The sequence below is a fragment of the Phalacrocorax carbo genome, chromosome 3 (genome assembly GCF_963921805.1).
Source record: "Phalacrocorax carbo chromosome 3, bPhaCar2.1, whole genome shotgun sequence".
Lineage (NCBI taxonomy): Eukaryota > Metazoa > Chordata > Aves > Suliformes > Phalacrocoracidae > Phalacrocorax > Phalacrocorax carbo.
In genome coordinates this window covers 58,704,723-58,723,311 of record NC_087515.1, presented here as the reverse complement: position 1 = coordinate 58,723,311, position 18,589 = coordinate 58,704,723, and the positions used below count along the sequence as shown (strand labels likewise).

General features: G+C 38.4%; 1 protein-coding gene across 1 annotated transcript in view; it reads right to left on the bottom strand.

The window, feature by feature from the left end:
• Positions 1-18,589, bottom strand: part of ESR1 (estrogen receptor 1) — a 124,841-nt gene that overhangs the window by 27,298 nt on the left and 78,954 nt on the right. The window contains 1 exon segment of the mRNA XM_064447056.1: positions 9,587-9,725. Within this exon segment, the coding sequence (XP_064303126.1) occupies positions 9,587-9,725 (139 nt within the window).

Below are 18,589 nucleotides of genomic sequence, written 5' to 3'. Positions count from 1 at the left end.
CAGAGGTGAATCATGTCTGAAACATATAGACAATTAACTACTAGGTACCTTTAAAATTATTTTTTTCTTGGTGAAATATGTTGTAAAATATATCCAGAAATATGACAAATAGGAAAAATCTCTAAAATTCTGCTATAATATTTCTAAGAAAACTGATTTTTTTGTTGTTGCACTTGAGAGTTTTAGATTAGAAAATTATTATGAAGGCCCTCCATTTGGGAATAATAAAGTTTTAATAATTGGCTGAAAAATGTTATTCTTGTTGACAGGAAGGCCTTTTTCAGTTTAACTTACATTCAGACTGAATCACCTTAAAGCCAAAAAGATTTCAAAATTCTCTTCATATCAGAAATGCAAAGAAAGTTTAATTTTGGAAAGATCAACATCACAATTCAACGTGACCTAGAACTGGGGCCTGAGCTTCCAAGGTCAGAGTGACTAGATGAAGAAGCAATCTTAAAATTTGTGTAGGGGCTATCTTGATTCCAGAAATGATTTCATTCTCTCTGAAAATTTCTGCTCTGTGCCTACAAACCCACCCAGGGATCCTCTTTTTCTAACAGCTGAAAATTAGGAAGATCATAATAAGAGGGGCTTTTATTTTATTTTATTTTATTTTAAAGAGTTCGTCACTTTGAACATTACCCAGCACCTTCCCAGACTCTAGAAGGGTCCTCCTGATTTACGTTTAAGTTGTTTGAATTACAAAATAGGTAGTCTTTTAATTTTGCTCCAAGACACAATAAAGACTGATTTACAATAAATAGAAATTATTCCCTTTATATTGTTTTAAGATGTATAATTCTGTCTTTTGTAATATTCTTTTCATTCTCTGGGGTCTACAATACAATAATACATCTCAAAATACAACAATAAAATGAAAGATGAAAGAGAAATTTAATTTTATCGAGATTCCTTAATTCTCTACATGTTGATCCACTCTGCTCTGTCAGGTAAGTAGCCTGATGACAGGATCATTGTTTGAGCTGGGTTTCCAGCACAGAATCTATTGCTATTAAAGATGGGATGAAAATGAAATGCACAATTGTTTTTCAAATTTATTTTGAAGTGCAAATTTGGATATACTTCTTGCCTATGGGTTTTTTTCCCTTTGAAATAAAGGAAGTGGGTCACTAATGAAGCACTCTGAACGAAGCATTTGTGACCACTTTGCTTCCATGTTTCTAAGTCGTCAATGGTAATTAATCCATCCACAATTACACAGTGCCAAAAAAATTTTGTACACTTACTCAAGTGACAGACAAATGTGATGTACTCAGGCATCTGGAACATTTTACAAGTTGAGGGACTTGCAAAACATACTCAGATTTCATCCTGATGCTCTTCTATTGTATCTAATCATCTGTCTATAAAACATTGGAAAGCACTATCTGCACAGAAAATTTAAAAGATACTTTTCAGATGGGGTGAGAAACTTTCAGACCAAAGCCATAAAAGCAGTAAATTATTCAGCTGCTTAATCATACAATGAATGATTTAATTCTTTATGCTATTCATGCTAGCTGCAGTTTAAAGAGATCCACGGCCTCCTTCCATTGCTCAACATGAAAGTGAGTAACGTGAAAATTCTTCAATTTTTTTCACAAAGAATGAAAATGGTCCATCAAGCACTGGAAAAGGAAGTGAACAAGAGTTTAAAAAAAAACCAAAACCCTGAACAGCAGACTAGATGTCACCATAGGAAGAAGGAAATAACCTGGTAGAAACATGGATATGCTGACTACATTTGACTGAAATTTTACGAGTCCCTAGACTGATTTTTTGCTGCTAGACACTTTTTTCAATCATGATAAGAAGCTAACATTGGAACATAAAATGAGAACAGCCATACGGGCTCATATCAAAGGTATATTTAGCCCTGGGCTAAGTGTATAGGCTTTTGGATCTGTTGATTTCAAGTGATTACCTCTAGCGCTATACTGGAAGAGATAATAACTTGTGGATTACCGTACTTCTTCTTACCATGCTTATGACTTGATACAGTTCCTATCATCCCTATTTTGTTTCCCTTCCTCCATTGAGCATCACAGGCAGAGAATACAGTCTATTTAGTTATTCTTTGTACCAAAGCTCCTCTCTCTCTTTGACTGCCTATGCAACCCCTCTGGATACCTTTCCTGTTTTTTTCAATATTCCTCCTAAGATAAGGAAAATCAGAAAGGCACGTATTTCTAAGCACAGATGCAGTACAGATTTAAACAATGGAACAACAATGATCTCTACTATTTCTTTTTCCTATTGTAATGATTCTTGGGGGGAAAAGCTGTTCTCTATTTACTTTTCAACTGCTGGTGAGCAAAGAACTACTGTTTCCAAAGAACTGACTACTGTCAACTGCAACATGGAAAGTTCAACTCAGAATGCAGTTAATGAACATTAGGATTGTTCTTCTCCTGTATGTATCAGTTCACATTTGTCTACATAAAATTTGGATCTTGTTTAATACCTTTTGGAAATCAAACAGGATCCCACTCATCCACTTGTTTGTTAATTTCTTCTAAGAACTCCGATGTATTTATGATGCATGTCTTTCCCTCACAAAATGAATGGTGACTCTTTACTATTATGTCATGTTTAGTTGCACCTCAGCCAATTCTCTTCTTTAGACAGTATTCCATCAGGTTCCTTACAACTATCACTGGGCAGAAGTTCCACCCACCTTTTTAAAATGCAGCACTGTGTTTCCCATTTTGCTGATACTGAGGATGTTTCAGGTGAGAAGTCATCCACTTCAGTCAGCAGTTTAGCTATTTCTACCATGAGTTTCTTTATAATTATGTTTCAAACCCTTAAGTAACCTTTGATCAGCATGATATTTGGATGCAACAAATCCTTTAAAAATACAATAAAATATTACTTTCTTACTCCTGAAGAAACATTACATTTTCTTCAAAATTATAAACAGCCTATTTTCAGGCCTGGCAAATTTCAGCCCTAATCTAATGACATATTTAAGGTCTAGTTTCTTGGGAACCCTCCAGACAGGGAACATCTGGTTTGTGCCATTAGAAACATAAGCCTTTACTTCTGGATTTGCCTTATACAATAGACTAATTTTCAAACACAGAATATAAAAGATTTGCATTTATCCTGGGCTTTCTTTGACTGTATCAGATACTGTACATTAACTGCAAGTACTGCCAGTGTGCCATTGTGATTCCTGTTTGGGCCTGTTTTTCTAACCTATAATTATTGTTATTTGAGCTTTTTTAATAGCATCAGTTCTGCACTGTAAAAATGTACCAGTTATGTGTAACTGGAAGTCTGCTAAAAGTCCTGATTTTGAACCAACGTTCAAGCATTTAGATAGTGCAGTAACAGAATAAGAAAGGGATGCATTACCCCACAGAATACCTTAACTAATTACAAGGCAGAGTGGCAACAGAAAGGGATAATGTGATGATATTGATCCATACAGAAGGCAGTAGTCTACACATAATGGCAGCTTAATTGTTGCTTTTTTTTTTTATAGGCAAAGCAAATTTTTAAGAAGGAACTTAAAATGAATAACAAATGATGCAGCTTTACAGATAGTTTTAAGGAGTCTTCCAAGTGTGAATTGTTACATAGGAAAATTATAGAGGTATTTATTTGAAAATGTAACAAGTAGACTCTCACAGAATGAGAAAAGAGAGTCTCTAAAAGATCTTCAGAGACAAGACAAGCTCGTGTTTAATATGACCCAAGTAGGAGGAGTGAGCTAGGAGAAGAAAAATCAGATTTGTTCAAAAACAAACAAACAAACAAACAAAATAGGAATGTTATTTTTATGGCATTTCAGACAGATATGAACAAGACAAGCCTGTATTTATTTATCTAGCCAAAAGGTAAGAAAGTTGCATAATAAAACTTGACTGAGATTTATGTACAGATGTATACAAATGACTACCTGTCTCCAAGATTCTAGACAGAAAGAATCTGTTAGAGACAGGAGAAGCCTGAATGTGAAAAATGAAAGGGATGTCAGAGAGGATGGCTGCCACAGAATGATGAGAGAGAGGGAGATGCATGAGCAACACGTGGTAAAGCTCCATATTAACAATATGGAATTTGCTCTAAGTTGAGAAAGACACAGGTTAGAGACAGGTCTAGGTTTTACCGTCTGTAGTTGGTGACTCTGGATTACAGACAGTAGCTTAATTAGTATTTGCAAATGCTGTTAACCCCATGGATCAGGTAACAGGAAAAGTGTGATGGGGATTTGCCTGTACAACAACACACACAGCATAGGAAATAAATAGGAGGAACCAGAGGTCTGTGTGTGGTCGCAGGGCCATGATCTCATTGCAGTCACAGAGAGATGGTGGGATAGCTGGCATGACTGGAATGTGGTCATGGATGGCTACAGTCTTTTCAGGAAAGACAGACCAGCAAGGCGAGGTGGGGGAGTGGCTCTTTATGTGAGGGAGCAGCTGGAATGTATCAAGCTCTGCCTTGGAGTGGAAGGAGAACAAGTTGAGAGCTTGTGGGTAAAAAATAAAGGACATCCAAATATGGGTGACATTGTTGTGGGCATTTCCTACAGGCCACCAGATCGAGAAGAGGAAGTTGATGAAGCCTTCTACAGACAGCTGGAAGTAAACTCACAATTGCAGGCCCTGGTCCTCATGGGGGACATCAACCAACCTGATATTTGCTGGAAAAGCAACACGGCGAGCCATGCACAATCGAGAAGGTTCCTGCAGTGCATCGAGAACAACTTTTTGATGCAAGTGGTGGAGCAGCCAATGTGGTGAGATGTGCTGCTTGACCTTATCTTAACAAACAAGGAAGACCCAGTTGAGGATGTGAGAGTTGGGGTACCCTTGGCTGCAGTGACCATGAGATGGTTGAGTTCAGGATACTGTGTGGTAGAAGCGGGGCAACTAGTCGGATTACAACCTTGAACTTCAAGAGGGCCAACTTTGTCCTCTTCAAAGACCTGTTAGGAGGAATCCCATGTCCTAGGGCTCTGGAAGGCAGCGGGGCCCAAGAGAGCTGAACAGTATTCAAAGGGCACTTCCTCCGAGCTCAAGATCAGTGCATCCCTAGGAGGATGAAGTCAGGCAGAGGAGCCAGGAGATCCACATGGGTAAGCAAAGAGCTCCTAGAGAAACTCAGATGGAAGAGGGAGGTTCACAGTATGTGGAAAAAGGGACTGGCCACTTGGGAGGAATGTCTTCATGTTATGCAGAGATACAATGAGGAAGGCCAAGGCCCACTTGGAATTAAATCTGGCAAGCCATGTCAAAGATAACAAGAAGGGCTTCTTTAAATACATCAGCAGTAAAAGGAAGACTGGGGATACAGTAGGCCCACTGCTGAACAAGGAAGTGGCCCTGGCAATGCAGGATGCAGAAAAGGTGGAGTTACTGAATGCCTTCTTTGCCTCAGTCTTTACTGCTAAGGCTGGCCCTCAGGCATCTCAGCTCCCAGAGAGAGAAAAAATCTGGAGAAAGGAAGACTTACTATCAGTTGAGAAGAATAGGGTCAGAGATCACTTACACAAACTGGATCGTCACAAATCCATGTGCCCCAATGGGATGCACCTGCGAGTGCTGAGGGACCTGGCGGATGTTCTTGCTGAGCCACTCTCTATCATCTTTGAAAGGTCTTGGAGGACAGGAGAGGTGCCTGAGGACTGGAGAACAGCAAATGTCACTCCAGTCTTCAAAAAGGGCAAGAAGGAGGACCGGGGGAACTATACGCCAGTCGGCCTCGCCTCCATCCCTGGAAAGGTGATGGAGCAGTTCATCCTGGAGGCCACCTCCAGGCATGTAGAGGACAAGAAGGTTATCAGAAACAGTCAACGTGGATTCACCAAGGGAAGATCATGCTTGACCAAACTGATAGCCTTCTATGGTGGCGTGACTGGCTGGGTCGATGAAGGGAGGGCAGTGGATATTGTCTATCTTGACTTCAGTAAGGCATTCAACACTGTGTCCCATAGCCTCCTCATAGACAAGCTACAGAAGTGTGGGTTGGATAAGCGGACAGTAAGGTGGGCAGAGAACTGGCTCAGCAACAGAACTCAGAGGGTCATGATCAGCGGGGCAGAGTCTGGATGGAGGCCTGTAACTAGTGGTGTTCTCCAGGGGTCTGTGCTCTGTCCAGTCCTGTTTAATATATTCATCAATGACCTGGATGAAGGGATAGAGTGTACCCTCAGCAAGTTTGCTGATGATACCAAGCTGGGAGGAGTGGCTGATAGGCTGGAAGGCTGTGCTGCCATTCAACGAGATCTGGACAAGCTGGGGAGCTGGGCCAAGGGGAACCTCATGAAATTCAAGAAAGTGCAAGGTCCTGCACCTGGGGAGGGACAACCCCATACACCGGTACAGGTTGGGAGCTGAACTACTGGAAAGCAGCTCTGCTGAGAAGGGCCTGGGAGTGCTGGTGGACAGCAAGCTGACCATGAACCAGCAATGTGCCCTTGTGGCCAAGAAGGCCAATGGTATCCTGAGGTGCATTAAAAGGAGTGTGGCCAGCAGGTCGAGGGAGGTTATCCTCCCCCTCTACTCTGCCCTAGTGAGGCCACATCTGGAGTACTGTGGCCAGTTTTAGGCCCCCAGTTTAAGAAGGACAGGGAACTGCTTGAGCAAGTGCAGCGGAGAGCTATGAAGATGATCAGGGGACTGGAGCATCTCCCTTATGAGGAAAGGCTGAAAGCCTTGGTTTTGTTCAGGCTGGAGAAGAGAAGACTGAGGGGGGATTTCATCCATACCTATAAATATCTAAAGGGTGGGTGTCAGGATGACGGGATTAGGCTCTTTTCAATAGTGCCCAATGACAAGACAATGGGCTATGGGCACAAAATGAAACACAGAAAGTTCCACCTCAATATGAGAAAAAACTTCTTTCCTGTGAGGGTGCCAGAGCAGTGGCACAGGCTGCCCAGGGAGGTCATGGAGTCTCCTTCTCTGGAAATATTCAAAACCCGCCTTGACACAGTCCTGTGCCCCCTGCTCTAGGTGTCCCTGCTCAAGTGGGGGGGGAGTGGACAAGATGATCTCCAGAGGTCCCTTCCAATCCCTACCATTCTGCAATTCCATGATTCTGTGATGATTCTATGATTCAGGACAGCATGCTGTGGATGAAAACATTGCAAAAGAGTATCGTGTAAAGAACATGCTGAAGAGTAAGGAGAGAAAACAGATGAAAGGAATTTGTACTACAGCATCCATCTTTTCCATTATTTTACTCATTCAGTCAGATTATTTCATTATTTAGATCATGAACAAATGCATCAAACAAGTTTTTCACCCTTGTGATATTTGCCCAGATACTTGATGTAGTGGAAGGACTCCATTGAGTTAAACAGGCTTTGAATCAGTCTCTGGCCTGCCCTCTCAAGTCTGACAAACAATACACTTTTGTCCTATAACATCCTCAAAAGGCAACTTGCCTAAATCAAATTAGCACATCAAAATATCATTAGCACTAATTAACTAGTAAATCAACATTTAGCATGTCAGTGCTCCCCAGAGTCAAGTAATTTATTATTTTAGTTTTAGCAAACATCCCTACCAAGTAAAGTGAATGCAAGTATATGATGCCTTAGAAGCATGTTTCTTACTATTTGAAAATGAGTTGTAATAGATCTACATTTTTAGAAACAGTCTTGTTTGAAAGTCAAACAAAGAGCCTGTTTTGATTATGCATTTCATTGATTTTTGAGCCCTAAAGTAATACGTGGTCCCAGTTGCATTCAATTGTTTTTTTTAAAACCAGAAGAGTTGGTTTAAACTGTGTGAATCAACTGCTCAGACTCCATTTTATTCAAAGCATGGGGATTTTTATTTGAGGTAGACAAAAGTTTCAAGTGTTTCCCTAGCTGTTTTTCTTAGCTAAAAGGAGGAAAAATGGTACTCTGGCTCTGCTTTTCATTTTTTAATTTTTTCTCACAACCTGTATTATGGAATGTGGAACAGATGGCTTGGCCTTTGGAAGCTATGTTGCAATTCAAAGTAATTTTCAGTAGTATGCTACACTTACTTTCCTACAGTAGTAAATTTTGTTTCTTATGTGCACTAAGAAATTATTTTAAAACTGTTATGTTTTCTTGAGGAGACTATACTTACATTTAGGCAAGCAGATTTTTTCCGTACACAAAATGAGAATGTGTTTTATATGTATCTAGTCCCATAGCTCACAGATTATGTGCTTACACAAGTGGAATAGGGTTTTTCCTAAGAAACTAAACATTTCTCTATACTTATGAAATATTATATTTTATCTTGTTAGTCATTATCATTTATATTTTACTAAAATATGAAAAGTAAACCAATAGAGGAGGGGGAAAATCAAAGGATTAACACTACACAAATGCAAACATGAAAACTCAGTACAGCAGTTAACAGAGCAAGCCGCTCAAAAGACATTTTTCTGCTAAGAAGTTTTGATTAATTTTTGATTCATTCACCCAGCTAATGGTTGCAGTAGTTGAAGGCAGTGCCCTTGACCTTCTGTTGCCATCACTTTGAAGTAGCTCGTTGCCCATGCAGCTATGTGATGAGATTGGAAGAATGCCTAGCTCTTAGCTGCCTTACCACATACTCTAGCTCCTCAGCTCAGATCTTCATTCACCTTCAGTTTATACCAAGAAGCCAAACTCTGCACTGAAGTGAGCAGTGTGTACACATAAGCGTTCTCCTGTCAACTCTGCTGTGTGGGCAATGGTCTTCAACAAAACAGGACTACCAATAGCTAGGATAACTCTTTAAACAACTGTTTCTAGATTTGCCACAGTCATTTGCCAAAACCGCTGCCCACTGGTTAGTCTCTTTTAACACTCTTTCTCACGGCTGAAATTTTTCATGACTGGGAAAAAAGAGAACTTGAATTTGAATTAGCAAATAGAATATATTTGAAAAAATATATCAGTCTTCCTGCTTTTATTTGTGAAGAATGCCAGCTAAAATCCAGGATATCGTATGGCAGAGATGCATATTTTTCTCTCATTTAGAACCACCTACAGCATATTAGCAAGAATGAGTAGAAATTATTTAAGGCAGCAAGCATGTATGTATTTTACATATTTGACTCCAGTTTTCAGGAGAGTAAAAAAAAACAACCACAAAAAAAAAACCAAAAAACAAACACCAAAAAAACCCAAAGTATTCTATGCAAATAAAAGACTCTACCAGGATTTTCTTCCAAAATTTTGTCTGGCTGCTTGGATAAACCAATTCTAACCAAGACTACAAGACTAACTAGGAGGATTTTAGGTAAGCAGAACTAATTATCTGAATTAAAGTGATTATGGTTTGGTATTTAATTTTAATTTAATTTAGTTTTGCAACAAACTCTCAAGATTATTTGAGACATTTTCTGATGCTTTTGAAAGAAAGCACTTCCAGCAGCAGGCAACTTTCACGTTACCTGTCTAATAAATGACCAGCATCACATTCCAGAGCATTTCTATGTTTTTAAGGGTTCCTTTATCAGTCCCACCTACTATAAATCTGTTTAATTTAGGACATACTGTCAAATTGTAGTATCAGTTAGATGACAAAAAGCTAAAAACTAATCTGATTGCAGTAGAAATATATTAACTTAAAGAATTCACAGCAACATGCAGACTGACCTGTCCAGTAATAGGTTAGGTGCAAATAAAAGCTTTCCTGGGTGTTCCATGGAGCGCCAGACTAAGCCAATCATCAGTATCTCTAACCAGGCACATTCCAGTAGATGGACCTGATCATGGAGTGTTAAATCCACAAATCCTGAAAGAATAAATAGGAGACAGTAAAAACACAACATTATTGGAACATTGTTGGAACAATATTATTCAGAGAACCAAGTTAAAAAGTGCATCGGAGCTGAATAACCAAAAAGAAAAAGCAATAAAAGAGTCATCTGTCCTCTACATTTTGGGTTGATTTTTGCCTATATTAGATCCACCACGGCTCCATCCTACAGCACAGTCAGCATTTTCTAGCCCCATGGTTGTGGCCTGACTTCACCATGTTCCAAGAGCAGGGCAAGAGCCGGGTGAGCATCTCCATCCCCATGTCTGTTGCTAGTAGCCTGGGAAGCCGGGTGCATGTTGCAGAAAGGAGTAGCCGTCTGCTCCAGCGCCATGGTGCCTGGGTCATGATGGAGGGAAACAGAAAAATGACTCTTACAGGATTAAATGATAGCTTTAATCAGCTAATCCCAGAGCACTTTTCCTGGTGGAATGCTCATGAACAATTCACCATACTGCAGGTGTCATAGCTGTGTGGAAGAGGGCCCAATACAGCATTTCAAATAAACTAGGAAACAAATGCTGACCACTGCACAATCAGAATCCACTGATAAATGGCTTTCTTATATTTCTATTGGACTACAGCACCTGGAGGAAGAAGGTGACCTCTCTTACCCTGTATTTAAAAAATGCTAGAAACAATGAATGCAAAATGAAACAATGAATGAAAAGGTTGCTTTTCTAAAATATGAATATGAAAAAATAATGACGAAGGTAGACATGAAAGCATAATGAGAGTGGTTACTCCTGTGTTCATTTCATGAAAGAGACTGCATTATTATCTATTTGAGATCCTCACTTTTCATTAACATTACTTTCAATCCAACGATATAAGTAAAGGGAAAATTGCATAATACAATATATTAGATCCTAGTATAAATTATTCTTTAACATTAGCATGAACTTTCTAAAATGAAATGTGTAGAAGTTCCCTTAAAGCAAATCTTATTTAACTTTTACTCAGTGTTATGAATTAAACACTTTTTTTTTTTTTTTTTTTGCAAGTATGTTTGATTCATATTAGTCTTCAGTATATAAGTTGCAGGGTAAACTACCTTACCAGCCCAGTAAATGGCAGTGATTTTGCTTCTGTGTTGTGTCCTCACTAGAGGTATATACTAAGTCAGTTTCGAGGAATATACCTGATATACTCTTGAGTACTATCTTAGGGGTGGGCGGAAAGGCACATCTTTTTAAAGTTAAATGTTGTGCTAAGAAATATATTTTTCAAATAACAAAGAGGAAGGGAAAGAACAAAATATAGTTCACAATAACTTAGGAAATACTGTTATGTTCTTCAAAATAGTTGTCGATACAATAATTTTTAATGAAAACATCTGAGAGAGCTAATCAACCTATTAATAAAGAATCATTTTAAAAAAAGGAAATGATTTTGACATGTCTGAAATAAAACTCATCTATCAAACATTAGGATTGAATTTAGAGAGTTGCAACACCTGGTATTTTTATGAAAGTAGTAGCTATTGGGGGGGGAAAGTTGTATTTTTCTGTATTTTTCTGTCATTACCAAATGTAAAAATGACTTTCAGACTTCAGAGAGTGATGGAACGACATTTGCCTGAGTCACTAATCAGTCTGAAGCAATAGAGCTGAAACTTAAAACAAGAACATTCTTAACTACAAAGCATTGGTTACAGCATTCAAGAACAAAATTAGCAGAAAGAAACTGCTGTCTATATATGGAGAACAAATTATAAACACCATGTTTCCTATTAAGTATTGCCTTAGTATGACAACACGTAATAATATAGTGGTTTTTTCTATGCTTGAAAAGTACCACAGCAACACAGGGACACGAGTCCCCATGTGGTGTCTGAAGTTTGCAATCAGTGCATTACAAGTTGGTTATATTGTCATCATTTCATGCGGCTGCACACTGTGCTGCAGCAGATTGCTTTGACTGTTGCAGAAAAACCAAGCTTGTTACAACTCTGGCAATTCAATTTCCCATAAAACCCTATTCATTCTATGATATTCTGGAAGCCAAAATGCTTTCCTTTGTTCTCCATACTGTCTTGGTCTTTATTTTTACTAGGTCTATTCTAAAACCCCTTTTAAGCCCTATCTTTTTATCAGCTCTAATTTTCCCCATCCCCACATATGAAATTTCAGATTGCACTGAGGCTAAATAATCTGCACAAAACTAAAGAGAGAAAGTAAAAAAGAATGCTAATAAATTACCTCACTGGTATTGTAGAGGAGGGATATTTTGTCAGCCTGCTCTGAGAATAGAAATATACTGCCCAACAACACTAACATCTTTTGAAGTACCTGAATGTGAATACTTTGCATTAGAAATTCGTAAAAGGGTTGGCCAACAATATTATTGCTCTCTGGAATAGTAACTCTGTTTTCAGTGAAGGTAAGGAAGGTTCAAAAAACTAGGATGAAAAACAAAACTGATTGTGAGTCCATAGTTTAAAACATTAAATGATCCGTCAGCCTGACATCTACTTGGGGTTCTATAACAAAACAGCTAACACAAACCTTGATTAATGTAGGTTTAAAAGTTTGTGATATAATAACACACATCAACTGTAATTCATATAAAAACCTTATCAAATTAACTTGATGGCTTTTTGGTAACATTATAAGTTTAGTTAATAAAAATAATATATTTGATGAAACAGACTTCTACGAGACATTTGTTTTCATAAAAACATGCAACAGATTAACAGAATTAATATATTATGCATGACACATCTCAGTATGTAATGGCAAAAGGGTAATGAACTGAACTGAAATGTTTCTAGAGGAATGCCATATAGTTACTTTTTTACCTTAGACAATTTTTTTTAATCATGACATAGAAAAAATACAAATCATGATTTAGATGTCTTGATGGCATGTGGGAAATTATGCAAAAAGCAGGTTGATAATATAAGGAATCTAAATCACTCACTAGATTCAACATAAAAAATATAAAGACATAATTTTGAAAACAAGAACATTAGGCATATATACAAGATGAAAACAGTAGCAGCTATGAAGAGGACTTGGAAATAATGGAGAAAAATCACCCCAGTTTGAGCTTCCAATGGGAAGCTACATCTAAGAAAGACAATGAACTTTATAAAAAGTCAGGGAAGCTCTGGGAGAGTAAGGAAGTTAAATTACCTCTGTGTTACCTGAGTCTGGTAAACATTTTTCAAGCGGGATGTGAAGTTGGACAGAATGATAGAGAAACATCAAAATGAATAAAGCATTGAAAAACATGCCCTCTAGTGAGGAATAAGAGGAATTTAGTTACTTTTTGTGAAGCTAAATAGGCTAAAGTGCTTAAAGGACTGCAATAGGTAAATATCTAAAGAAAAAGAAAACAGCATTACAAAAGGTAATGGCATAACATACAGAAGCCCTTGCTGGAAGCTATACCTGCTCCAAGCCAAACTACGAATGAGGGGTCATTGTTATCAACAAGAGTAGCTATTATCTAAGCAACTGTACTAAGGTTCCATGAATATGCTGTCATTAGAAATGGTAATCAAGATTTAACTATTATTTTTAAGACATACTCTTGCTTGAGCAAGCTAATTCAGAGTAATGCTACAGAAGGTTAAATTAAGTGATGAACAAAACCTTAGTCACTTCAGCACTCAGAGCATGCTGCACCTTAATGTCACTAAAATTATGTGTAGATGTGCACTGCATTCTCAAATATCAGCCTTCTTTCAATGCTGGCAAGTTTTGAAAGAAAAAATTATTTTTGAATTCTAAATTTTTGGTTATTGTTCTTTAAGGAAAAAGAAAAACTTTCACGTCACTGTTGATAAATTAATTAGTTGCAGCTTATGCATATAACCTGTATCTGACTATGTACACCAGACCGACCAATTCCATGACCTTATGAGACATGTCAAAATCTTTGTGTGGCCAAAACCCACAAGAGCTAGACTGCCACTGCTTGCAGAAGAAAGACACTTACAGAATAAAGGCTATGTCTGGACCATTCCTTTTTCATATACAGATAAATTAATAGTATTTTTGAATGATGGCCAACACAGAACACAACAATTTTTCCATGAACTCTTGTATAAATAGGGAAATCTGAACTTCTGAAAAGCCAGAAAGGTCTTCTGAGCACTCAGATAAGAGTAGGTGGCAATTAAATTTATGTTACATGTAGAAGACAAAACAGTAATGTTCAAACTGAACTAGCTATCATTACTAATATAAAGCATCAGTATGTGCCGCAGCAGTGACAATATGATACAAATCTCTCTCTTTCAGACAATAAGACACCCTGAAGGAGCAGTGGGTCCATGGAAGAAAAGCTATAGAAAAGCCCTACTTCGGCAAGGGTGACTCCCCAGAGGTGACATTAGACTTGGGAATCCAAAAATGTATGACCCTACCATCCTAAAAAAGGAGGGCAGCAACCTCCTCGACAGGTATGAGCGTATCTCTTTGTAAACTGGGAATTTGGGTAATTGCCCAAAGGGAAGGGTTGATATGAAGGAACACATGGACTTCTGGAAGCAGTATTACATAAAACATCCCTGACAACAGCAGAGAAGGGGTTTATGCATAAGAACTTTTGGCTGAGGTAAAGAACAACATAAAGCTCAGGTGGTTTTCATTTATTGCTACTGTAACATACATTGTGAACCCTGCAGTCCTCTGAATTAACCACTACCAACATATATCTATATGTGTCAAATTTTACGAATCAAATATTTTGAAACTAATAAATTAATCACTTACCTTAATGACTTTTGACCTCATAAGTAGCTTTCTAGTTTATCAGAAACAATTTCTTTAGCAATTAACATTCTCTGAGACCCAATATCCAGTGTTATTGCTAATCTAATCCTACAACAGTAAGTCCTCCAGTGGGTACTTACTATCATTTGGGGATCATTTAAGTATCATTTTGCAGCTGCTACTAATGTGCTTATGACACAGGTACAGGGTGTCCAGACTATTCCTCTTCCCACAACAAATGATAAAGCAATCTTCTTTCTTCATCTGATCCAACTCTAATCCTACCTATATGTTTATACCTTATTTCTTAATTACCATGATGGGTACCTGTAACATAAATTTCAGCCAGTTTTTGCAAAACAATAAACAACACTGTGTAGTAAAGAATGACTGTCTCCAGGTGCTTTGAAGGAAAGTAAAGCAAAAGCAGTATAAAAATTTTAAAAGCAATAGCAAACGTCCATCTAGCAAAGTATCCCATTTACAACAGCAATTGATACCAGATGCTTATGGCAAAACATACTGCAGGACAAACATACGCTTCTACAGAAAGCTTTCTCAGGCTCCAGTGTTATGCAGCTCAGGGACTTCCAGAGCTAAAGATGGTATTTTTGTGCTTAATGTTCCTTACCATTTTTTACTCCAAGTTTGTCCAGATGCTTTTTGAACCCACTTGGGCATTTCATATGCTTCATATTTTTTATTTACTCTGGAAATAGTTATCTCCAGTAAGAAATTTCAAACTCTAAGTTAACATTAGGAAATAATAATCTGCTGTTGTTATGAAGAAAAAAAAAAAAACAACACACCAAAACCAAAACCAAACCTCTTACATTTGATGCATCCATTTATTGGAAAATACCATCATTCCCTAGGTCATCATCTCACTGCTAATCTTCTCTTTTCCAAACATGTTTATTATATTCAGTCATTTCTCACATGAAAGTTATCCTGTTCACCTTTGAAATCATCTTGTCCTCCTCAGAGCATTTTCCAGTTCAACTATGTTCTTTCAGAGACAGTGAGACTAGGACTGCACAGTTTTTCAGTCTGCCCTTGTCACCTCAGTGACCTTAATATCATCCATAAATTTTATCACCACTATTCATGCCTTTTTTTCCAGCTAACTTATGAATATGCTGAACAACACAGGCCTAACTATTGAACTCCAAAGGTTATCTTGTTCCTAAATGTCCTGTCTGCTTGTCTGGAAAGCCTTTAACTTTTTAGCAGCAGGAATTTTTATAATATCTCCTATAGGAAAAAAATATAGAATGTTATACTATACAAAAATGTTGTGGGAGATCAGAACATTCCTACATCGTGTCTTGAATTTGCACAGATGAACAATTATATTTTTCTGTCTTATTGCAGTTTTTTGAAAACTGGCAACCACAGAAAAGGCTGTTATTTACAACTCAATACAGTATCTCAGCTATGCACCAGTCATGTAATAAACCACATTTGGTACAAAACACTAAGTAGGTTGGCAAAGACAGGGGGAAAGTGGTGGTGAGTGCTGCAACCTAATAGCTAGCAATCATTCAATAAAGCAACCAAATTAAGAGAGGCTTATATAGACAAAAATATCTAAGTAAATGAAACAGACAAACAGAAAAATAATTCCTATAGCAAGGTCTGTTCTCAAGAAATAGCCAGGAAGGAGAAAAACGGCATCTGTGTCTCCTAACCTAAAGCACGTTGGAGGACCAATATCTCTAGTCACCACTGTTTGATCAAGATGCGAGATCTGTTCTTGCTGCAGAGCCACGACCTTGGTGCCCAACCTCTCCACTTCAAGCAGAAAGGTGAGACCGTATCTACACATTTATCTAGCACATAAGATGACATCTTGGTCTGAACTCGTATGGATCACTCAGCCTCTTCAACCCTTAAGGCTGAGCCCTGAAACCTCTTAGTTAAGAGGTGGCTAAAAGCTAAAACTTGCACCTTGACTATAGCCTTGTCTGTACACAACAGCAAGGTGAAAGAGAGTCCAAGGACAAGTGAATTGGAGAATAACAAACACTGTTTTTCATGAGTCTCAGTATTCACACAGCTATTTCTATAACGCTACTTACTCCTACTTCTTTCCACAGATCTTCAGACCAAAATTATAAGAAACTTTCATTAAGTTCTCCCTCCTGAGGGCACTTAAAGCATGACATGGACATATTGGCTTAACAGTTTACACAACTCCAGTGTTTTAAGTCAAGACTTAAAGACTAAAGATCCAAAATTTCTTAAATTCAACATTTTCAATCCACATGTTTTGCTAAAAAGTAGTCTCATTTTTTTCAATTGTTTTTAAAGGAATATTACTTTTGATTCTGTAAGTAGAGTCAGAAGAAAATTAACTACAGTTTGCTGAGTTCCAGGGAGGAAAGTCTGAAAGACAAACCCAGAATAAGTGGCACAATTATAAAACCCTCTAAATACTTTGTCTGCTTTTTCAGAATTCTTTATTTTCACTGCATGTATAGTTATAATATAGGAGAATACCAATCCAAAGTTATACATTGTCTTCTCTAAGCCTAAGCAGTCTGTCAGAAACGAAATGAGATGTGATCAGAGAGAACAGCATCTGCTCTTAATTACTGTTAATTGCTTTTAAAAATTTTACTTCACATTTGCCATTTTCAGCTCTAATGGTTCTAAACCTCTTGCTGAAAAATAACAATTACAATTTACAGGCATAAACTTAATATGAGTTAGGGATGATTGGGGTTTTGGGTAAAACCCAAAAAGTCAGAAGGATAATGAGGCCCTGTTTTTACAGTCTGTATTTGTACTGAAAGTCAAGATCAAGCAAGCTTTTGCCCTTCACCACAGGAGGCTTCAATCTTCCCTGAGCTTGCCTTAGAGACCTGCCTTATGGTTTGGTGGGTGTACTGCCCCACCTGATGCTGTCTCCGGAGCAGGATGCTGCAGGGACATCACATCTGTCACTTTTATTTCAGAACCCATTTCTAGGAGCTGGTCTGTTCTGCTTGCCCCTCAAAGCTGCACCATGACAATTCCAAAATGCATTTCACAGGTAAATGAAAACTGTTTCAACTCTTTTCCAGGAATGTGTAAAGTTATCACAACCTCACTCAATGCTTTCTACTTGGACAAAAATTGCCTACTTTTTCAGGCCTGTCCAGTCCATATCTTTTCAGAATGAGGAGACTAAAAAATTCCTGAAGCCATTTCTGGTCCAAATAGGCAATGTCTCATTCAGGACAGGAATCTTTCCTTCCCTCTTCAGGTACACATGAGGCTTACATCAGATCTAATAAATGCTGTCCTATTTCAAATTTCCTATGCCAAAGCAAGCTTGTAAAGAAGTTAGCCAAGTAGAAGTTGATCTACTCAAAGTCAATACTTTGCAGCAAGCACAATCTGGATTTAGGGCTGCAGAAACACTTCAGGGGTAGTGACAGATAATTGTCTGTGGTCAGACATACATTCTCTTCTCCTGACAAACCCTTGACACATTTTTACAAAATACTGTTGTCTTGCCCGAGAGAACCATCAGAAGACCACAGCACAGCACCAGCTTGGCCGGCACTGCTCCTGGGGAGATGGACCATGTGCTGGCCCAGCAGGGCTGTGGGAACACCCTGCCCAGGAGCCAGCCCCTAGCCTTAGAGTGCTCCTGTGAGTTTTGGGGACAGTGAGTTCTCATTGAACAGCAGCCCAAGCGAATTATTCTGCAGGATTTGATTGCCTGGCAAAATCTGTCCTATGCTGGTGGATGGTCAGGCCATGTGGCCAAAGCCTGAGGTTTCTTCCTCACTGTGCTCTCCCTGGCACGGACACATCTTGGAGAGAAGACAAGCTGGGTTGCATTGTAGCTCCAGCCCGTGGCTGACACACACAGCACAGACATACCCAGTGAAGCTAAGTGCTTTTATGTCCTGACTTTCCTTGCATGTGTCACTGTGTCTGCCTTGACTAAAATACAGTTTTTATTTTGCAACTGTTTCACTTTGTTAACCAAAGATTATTCCAGAAAATGCATTAGCACTGCCAGTTAACACAAATACATTGAGGCCTTCCATCAGGGAACATAATAAAAGTAATCGGCACTCACATAGCACTTTACATTTTCAAAGGGCGGTAAAGCCATTA